The following is an 8,889-nucleotide window of genomic DNA, read 5'->3' as shown; positions in this document are numbered from 1 at the left end:
GAAGTTTGAGAACAGCAAGCGCACATAGGGTGGAAAAAGGACAAGAGTAAATGGGTGGAGAAGCATTGTGACATGAAGATTGTGACATGAAAGCACTTCTTACAGTGCGTGCACTATCATGCACTACTATCATGCAGTACATGCACTATCACCTAGACTTGGAGTCTAGGTGATAGATCCAGTACTAAACGACCTTGTCACGCCAATGAGAACGCCTAACGCCAATTAACGTCAAGTCCTGGGGCAGGGTCTTGCAGGAGATCGTGTGCGCCGATGCGCCGTCTCCAGCGGCGATCGCCAATAGGAGATGGCGAAATCGCCATCTATTTACAATGTACAGCGCTGAGATCTACGGCAGCGATGTACTGGGACAGCCCTGTGACATGGCTATCTCCCTGGGAGGCAGTAGAGCGATCGGCTCTCATAGGCTGATATCTATGAGAGCCGATTGCGTTGATTGGCTGGCGAGGGGAGATTCAAAAATTGAAAAAAAAAATTATATTTATTTAAAAATAAAACAAATATTTGTAAAAAAAGACACTCCAGGAGCGATAAGAGCCCACCAACAGAGAGCTCTGTTGGTGGGCAGAAAAGGGGAGGGGGGAATCACCTGTGTGCTGAGTTGTATGGCCCTGCAGTGAGGCCTTAAAGCTGCAGTGGCCTAATTAGTGAAAAACAGCCTGGTCACTAGGGGGGGTGGGGGAGGGTAACGTGCCTAAAGTGGTTAAGCAAACTTTGGATGTTTGTTTAGCCACTCACATTCTTTACTATATTGGAGTTGAAAAGTATATTAAAGAGATTTCAGGACGCACTACTTAGGTACAAAGTTGATGTGTTATCATGTGGTTCATAACATAGATTTATTGGCACAGTATGTGCTCGGGCATTTTTCCAGCATTCCTTATCGAAGTCCCATGCTTCATAAACTCACGTCACTACATCTGAGGGAACAAGTGTGATCAGAGAGCAGAAAGGTAGGAGCAACTATTCTATTTGTAATACACGTAGACTTTCTTTGCAACTTTATATGTATATTGATCTCTATCCTGTCAGTTGTTGTATTTTTAGGTCAGCAATGGCACAGGCAGCTCTGGAAGAGGCATTGGAGGCTTTTCTTTTCAAGCATAAAGGCACGTACTTTCAAACAGAGATCACATCTCCTGAAGCTGTGGATGCTTTGGAGCACATGGAGATTAGAGATGATGATGTTTTTATAGTCACATATCCAAAGTCAGGTAATTCCCAGTATTAAATACATTGACCAACCAGTACCGTATGCTACAGTGAACATGATCTTTGTGGTTCAAAACAAAACATGGATAAAATGGAAGAATGATCGACAAAGTAGATGTGATCTCAAAATTTATCATGCATGTTGCCAGAGTGTTTTAGGAAGTACATCTGTTGTGGGTTCCAGACAGTAGTAGAGTAAGTAACATGATCTCTGAGGGTATCATATATTAAAACTATGTATTCTATCCTCAAAGAGTAAATGACATACAGCATTTCCTAGTATGCCGAGAAAGACTGCTATGTAGTTGAAATGCCCAACGTATATGATTGCGTACCATGGCAGACTGATCTGCCTGCTCCACACTCCATCTGAAAGTCCAAAATCTGTTTTGAACAACCTCGATTCTAGGTGCTTCTTTGTTGCTCAGTGCAATTTCCAACCACTGCAGGTCATATGTCCATAGAAGGCAATCTGAAATGAAGCCTGTTATAAACTGTAGTTTCCTATTTTAAACAAGCCCTAATGCTGCTATCTGTAAAAAAATCTACATTAGTTTTATTGTGCAGAGGGTTAATATGAATAATTATGGTATGTTACAGTTCATCATATTGGTTGCACTGGCAGCTGGAATTCTGTTTGATATAATCCATTGTATTCTTTACATTTTTCGCTGCATTAAGGCTATGTTCACAGTGGTGTGTTGTGATGCGGTGCAATGGGTGCTTTGTAATGCAGCTTGCCGTACTGCAATGCACCCCTATAGTGACATTTACAGTGCAGTGGGTGCGTTGTGGTATAACTGCTTCCGGAATTGTAATGCACTGTGTGTAGTGCATTACCACAAAATGCACACATCAATAGTGACTGAAAAAACAAAACAAAAAAGACACCCGGACACCGGGATCCCGCTCTGGTGTGATATCGTCTAAGAAAGGTTTCTGGTGTAGAAGATCTGGTGGAAATATACTCACAAAGGTGGATTGCTTAGAAGAGGCAACCACTCATATATGCAGGTGAGGAAGAACCGTCCTCACTCGGCCTTTTCCACGATGTTCTAGGTCGCAACTCCAAAAATGAAAATATATTCGATTCGCCTAAACGTGAGGCGTCGAAACCCTATTAAATAGAGTATTGGTAGATAAATTTGGGAGGCGGCAAAATTGGTGCCAACAAGGGGAAAAGGTGTACGTGAAAAGGCTGCATAATAAGTATGGACCTAGAATGTGTACTCCCAGATGGAGTATGTAGTATATGGGTGGGACACACATAGGGGGTGAGCTTGTTTTAATTTATGATTTCGATGCCCTATTTTATACTATGTCATGTTTCTTTTAGGGGGGCATGAAGGGGCCCTCTTAACTTTGTCTTCGTGTTAGGTAATGTGATTAGGGATGAGTATTGGTGTGTTGTATCCTGAGCGCTATCCTGTTTTATTTTGTTTTAAGGCACACACTTGACCTGAGGAAGCGGCTTACGCCGAGAAACGCGTTGTCACTGTGCTGATCATTTCCAATAAATGAAACTATATTTTTATTTTTTTGGCTCATGGTTAATCTTTTAGTCCTATTACTGACAAGTAAACCTGCATAGTCTGTTTCCAAATTGGGCGCCTCCTGTCTCCTAAATTTATACACATCAATAGTGACAGTGAAGCATGTGTTTAATTGACTGTAGGCTTCACTGTATTTCCCATTCTACATAACAGTTATTGTGTTGTCTCGCACACACCAAGGGATCAAACCCATTGTATTTAGGGGGAGTGCATCGCCTGGAAAAAGAGGGATGAAGTCCTCTGAACAATGTTCAATCAAAAAGAGCTGGCACATCGAAGGTGAGTATTTATTGGTTCCATATAAAACATATAGCCAACATTTTGGAGCCACATAGGGCCCTTTTGTTAAGGCACAATTTGCTTGAGGACAAAAAAATCTGTCTGCCGCTGTAAACAAGCTCCTGTAGGGTTAATGGGAGAAGACTCCTCTATGCACTAGCTCACAGGGATGTGTACTCAGCGAGGCGGCAGCAGCACAACCTGCTGAGTACACATCCGTGTGCACAAAAACCACTCCCGCGAATCAATTAATTTTTAACCATCTAACAGTATATATATCTAGTATATAGGAGCCTTGCTGTGTCTTTTTTTTTGTGATGGCCCTTTTATTTACCATATATCACTGTAGCCTGTGTAGTCAGTCCCTGCAGTAGCGCTGATGGACTTTTGTAACTAAAATGTAATAGCAGGGGGAGCCTTGTCAGGTATTGAAAAAAAACAAAAAACTGTTGGTTTAGCCCTGCTCTCCCTAATAACTGCCAAAACTGTACAATGCGGGCTCACCTGCTGCCCGTCTTCCCCTTTATTAGCATACCCGAGAAGGACCTCCACACTAAGGCAGCCCACAGGCGTAGAGGTAGGCAGCTGTCAGCGCAATGAGCTGCTCTCCCTCCATCCATTCCCTGCGGGTCTGCCCTCCGGAGTAATGAACCGGTTCTCCCCTCCATTCATGTGGTGTAAAGAACCGCTTTGTAATGAGCCGCATGAATGGAGTGGAGAACCGGCTCATTACAAAGCGGATCTTTACACTGCATGAACCGACTCCAAACTGCGCCCCTCCATCCCTTCCCCCAGCCATCACACACTGATTGCTATTAGACTAAAGGGGCCCATACACCTAATGATTTTTGCACCAATAAACAGCAGATTGGATCACTGTGATCGAATCTGCTGTGAAATAGTTGCGCAAATGCAAAAGCAAACGATTGATTTCCGTCCGAAATCAATCCGGCCGAGCGCAGAGAAGAAGACAGCGGTGACAGCGGTGACACTTGCCGGCGGAGCAGGTAATGTATGGTGGGGGGGGGTGGGGGAGTGGGGGGCGGGTGCAGCGGCAGCACCACCACAGATTGTGATCGGTTTCATGCTGAAATCGATTCACAATCCGTTTGCAGTAAAGGCAGCCATACGATCCCTCTCTGATCAGATTCGATCAGAGAGGGATCTATCTGTTGGTCGAATCTGATGGCAAATCGAACTGTGTATGGCCACCTTAAGAGGCGCCCCAGGGCCCCCAACACCTTAATATTTAGTTATCTGGCTTGCAGTCACTGCCATGCATCACCTTTTCTTATTACTCTCTGCTTCAAACACAATAGGGGTATGATAGCTGAGTGAGTTGTGCTCCCCACCTACACTGCGACGGCGCCCTGAGGCTGGAGCCTCTCTCACCTCTGCCTCGGCCAAGCCCTGCTGTCCACTCCTCCACCATACTACCCCCAGTCTGCCTCTGCTCTCAGTAAATAGTGCAGTTTACAATGAGATATTAACATTTCAGAACAGTATGAAGTGCACACTGTTGGGTTAATGGCGTCATTAAAGAAATGATGAATTATTAGTGGCTTTGGCTTCTGTTCTTTTTTTATTTATTAAAAATAATTCTACAACTCTATGCACAGGTACAATATGGACACAGCAAATTCTAAATCTAATATATTATGAAGAATATCGGAATGGAAAACTGAATACCGATAACACGACCAGATCCCCATGGATTGAATACAATTATGGCAACACTTCATTTGATAGCCATCCATCGCCTCGGCTCTTCACGTCACACCTGCCTTACTACCTTATGCCGAAGGATCTCAGGCTCAGGAGAGGAAAGGTAAATGCCATGAATGGTTTTAGGACTAGGTGAAGTAGAACTTGTTGTCATATAATCAGCAACAACCATGGTCAAAGAAAAACTTCAGCACTTGAAAAGTTGTATGTTAAAATAAGAGCTGCTTAAATCAATCTATATAGGCAGGCACAGATTTACACCACAGGAGCCTATAGGCACAGATGTCCCGGCACCCTAGGCTTTGCCCTCCATGAACCTACAAACACCCGCTAAACCACACCTCACGTTTTCCAACTGGCTCAACTGTCACTTTTCCCTTACTTTCCTTGCTTGTCATAGTGTCATAGGTAGCTACTGGCAGGCACCTGTGGGGGGGGGGAGGGGGGCTATGAGTGACTAAGCACCCACCCCTCCCCCTCTTTAAATTCCCATAAAATGGCCCCTTTGGCTGTAAACATCAATCTCTGGCTCTGGCCATGATAAGCCCCGGCCCTTCCCATGCGCCCAAAACCGCAGAAAGCTCCTCCCCATCTGGGGGAAACTTTGGAGTAAATAGGTGCCATACAGAAATCCTAGTGTAACCATCCCCACAGCTGTGCGGGAGCAGGTAAGATAGTGTCTCTCTGACAGCAGTGACCTCTCCCTCCCCCAGCATCCACAGTGACCTCTCCCTCAACCTTGCACCCACAGGGACCTCTCCCTCCACCTGGGACCCATACTGACCTCTCCCTCCACAGCATTAGCACTGCAGTGAACCTGCCTTCCTCAGCACCCACACTGATCCCTCCCTCCCCCAGCACTTACATTGACTTTTCCCTCCCCCAGCAGCACCCTTCCTATCCACAGCAGCATCCATAGTGACCTCCTCCAGGACCTAAACTGACCTCTCCCTCCCCCAGCACCCCCAATGACTTCCCCTCCCTGCAGCACCCACACGGACCTCCCCCACTATCTGCACCAAGCACCCACTTAAATACCCGTACCCAGAGCCGGATTAAGGCTAAATGGGGCCCAAAGCAAAGTAACTGATTTGGGACCACCCCCCCCCCCCCATCATGTCGTAATAGAATCAGAAGATGCAGCTGCACAGCAACATGCCGCACACACCGGGGCAGCCGAGCTACTGGTTGCTATGGGCAACAGCCCGCTTTCCTCTGTGGGTGCACAATGCAGGGAATAGCAGCGGCAAAATGCAGAGTGAGAGATGAATGGCTGGGACATTTGCACTCAGGGGCTGTGGCACCCCTGTGAAGAGGGCGCCAGATATCACAGCAGCAGCACTTTCCCCCTGCATCTCCAGCCTGGCAATAGCAGAAAGCTCTGGACACCGTCAAACCGGAAGCCGTTCCCCAGACAGAAGTACTTAACCACCCCCACCACCGATCAACCGATATCCTCCCAAACTAGACAGCCACCATGCAGCCTCCATCCCAGTGAATACGATAGTCCAGCAGAGAAGGCAGCCGCAGCGGGGGAGAATGACAGCACCAGTTGACTCACATTCACCTATTGCGATCCAAGCAATAGAAGTCCCGTCATCGTGAGCACATCTGTCTCCTCTAGAGTGCTGCCGCTCTGTTACTACTACTATTACTACTTCCTACTTCCTGTCTGATCTGAGAATCAGGAAGTTCAGAGCGAGCGGCTGCACTGTAGAAGAGACAGATGGGTTTCAGATGACGGGATCTCTATCGCTCGGATCATGGATAGGTGAGTGAGTGTTTGCCATCTGCTGCTATCATTCTTGCTGCAGCTGTGGTTCTCTGTGGGAATGGAGGGAGGAGTGGGCAGCGGCAGAGCGCACAGTAGCAGGAGGGGGATCTAGGAGGAGAGCCTGGCTCTGAAGACAATCAGCAGCGCACGGCATCATTTGACAAGACAAGACAAGACAAATAACATTTATATTGCGCTTTTCTCCTGGCGGACTCAAAGCGCCAGAGCTGCAGCCACTAGGGGGCGCTCTATAGGCAGTAGCAGTGTTAGAGAGACTTGCCCAAGGTCTCCTACTGAATAGGTGCTGGCTTACTGAACAGGCAGAGCCGGATTACATCCTCACACTTACCAGCATGATGTTTGTAATTATATCCCCCTGAGTTTCTTATATTTCATTGCACTGTGATGAATCGAGCTGCCGACTTTGGAGAAAAATCATCCTGTGTAATACAATGTAACTATGGAAAGATGCATATCATTTTGAAGCTCTCTTTCTCCTTTTTCCAATGATAGATACACTGCCACCCTACACCTTGCGATCGAAATTGCCGTGGCCACGATTCCGATGGCGGAAATAGCGAAAACTAAAAGGCGTAGGGCGGCGGTTTATATATCATTGGAAAGAGGAGAGAGAGAGCTTTAAAATGATATGCATCTTTCCATAGTTACTGCACTGCTCAGAGTCCCTTTAACCCATATACCTTCCAGGCACCGCTGACAGGATGGCGAGGGCTGGTTTATGTGCTGATGGGGCCCCTTTGACTCTGAATGGGGCCCCAAGCGACTGCTTTTGTTGCCTGGTCGGTAATCCGGCCCTGCCCGTACCCAAAGTATCTGCATTCAAAACCCACGTGACAGCCAAAGCCCACCCATAGTCAGCATCCAGCCCAGGAATGGCGAAAAGTATTCATACCCTTGTCACACCCAGTAACTGCACCCAGCACCCACATGGCATCCAGTACATGCACCCAGCTCTCCCATAGCACTAAGTACTTGCAATCAACACCTGCATGAAACTTGATACCCACCCATAGCCAGAACCCACATGACATTCTGTACTCACACCCAGCACCCACATGTCACCCAGCATCCGCATTCAGCATCCACAAGACAACCAATACCCCCTAGCCAGAAATTAGGATGGGGGAGGGTTCGAAGGGGGCATGCAAGGCCCCTTTTTTAAATTTGAGCACCCCCCACTTAAGGACCCTCTGCACGGCCCTTAGGATTAGAGGATTAGGTAGCCAGAGGTTCCCTCAGTATTAAATAGCTAGAGATGCCCCCGACTGAAGGGAGATCTGCTCAGTAACCTCTCATTTACGCTCTGCTCGGGACTCTGCATAGGGAAGGAGGGTGGGAGGCACTGGGGGAGGGGAGTGAGCCACCTTTCCATCATCAGGCACCTGTAGGTATGTGCGTAAAAGTTCAGAAGCGCTCACGGCTCAAAACAACACAAAGTTCAGTCTATCAGAAAGTCACCATCCAGAAGTTCAGAACAACCGACTGGGCCTCCCAGAGCTGTAACCGATTCCTTGGTAGCTTGGCCAACACGTCACATAAAATATAAAGAGAAAGGGCATATAGCGCAATCCAATACTCATATATTGCCCATCACCATTCAAAGTGACTTTAAATACCACCTCGTGCAGGATCACACTCCACCCAATGCTCCCGCACTCACCCAGTCAGCCTCCAACTAATCCGGAGGTCTGGATATAAGGCATAGACAGAGGATACAAAGGAAAATACGGAGGAGTGGGAGGAATATTTTAATAAAAGCGGTCTGGGTCTCATTGAACTTTTGATTAAAAGAAAGACAGGACGGATAGAAAGATTAGGTACAGAGATTGAGAATATTAGGACTAAAATAGAACCTTATAAAAGTACTGAACAGTATATTACAAAGACTAAAAAAATACAAGAAATTCTTTCCGTTGGAGAAAAAATATTATAGCAGATAAACAAACAAAATTCGCCGTGATATTGAGGCACATAAAAAGAAACTGGCATAGAAATGGCAGCCAATTGTACAAAAAAGGTTAGCCAATAAAGCTAGTAAAAATGGGGAACAACAGATAAATAATGAAACAGCGGTTCAGGCTGCTGCTCCTATACAGAATGTTCCTGCTCAGGTATTGCCACCTAAGGGGAAAATACAAAAATCACAGGATATAAGGACAGGGGGTGCAGATAGGGTCCATCCAGGTCCTTATAGGGGGAGGTGGGTTCCAGAACAATAGGAACCCCCAGTGGAGTAGAAGACAGGAGACACAATCCTATCAGTATCCAGTCCATACTGAGAATAAATATCAACCACTCGTTGCT

At 46.5% G+C, this 8,889-nt stretch overlaps 1 protein-coding gene across 2 annotated transcripts in view; it reads left to right on the top strand.

Annotated features, from left to right (window-relative positions):
* The first annotated feature begins 889 nt into the window (after positions 1 to 889).
* Positions 890 to 8,889, top strand: part of LOC137503826 (amine sulfotransferase-like) — a 64,000-nt gene continuing 56,000 nt past the window's right edge. The window contains exons 1-3 of one of the 2 annotated variants that reach the window (XM_068231341.1): positions 890 to 974; positions 1,054 to 1,235; positions 4,685 to 4,893. In XM_068231341.1, the coding sequence (XP_068087442.1) occupies positions 1,076 to 1,235; positions 4,685 to 4,893 (369 nt within the window). In that variant the 5' untranslated portion in view covers positions 890 to 974; positions 1,054 to 1,075. Of the gene's footprint in view, positions 975 to 1,053; positions 1,236 to 3,554; positions 3,643 to 4,684; positions 4,894 to 8,889 lie in introns of those variants that run through there. The other variant, XM_068231342.1, reaches the window with a different exon arrangement.

This window comes from Hyperolius riggenbachi, chromosome 4 (genome assembly GCF_040937935.1).
Source record: "Hyperolius riggenbachi isolate aHypRig1 chromosome 4, aHypRig1.pri, whole genome shotgun sequence".
Taxonomy (NCBI): domain Eukaryota; kingdom Metazoa; phylum Chordata; class Amphibia; order Anura; family Hyperoliidae; genus Hyperolius; species Hyperolius riggenbachi.
This window is presented reverse-complemented; position numbering and strand designations above follow the sequence as displayed.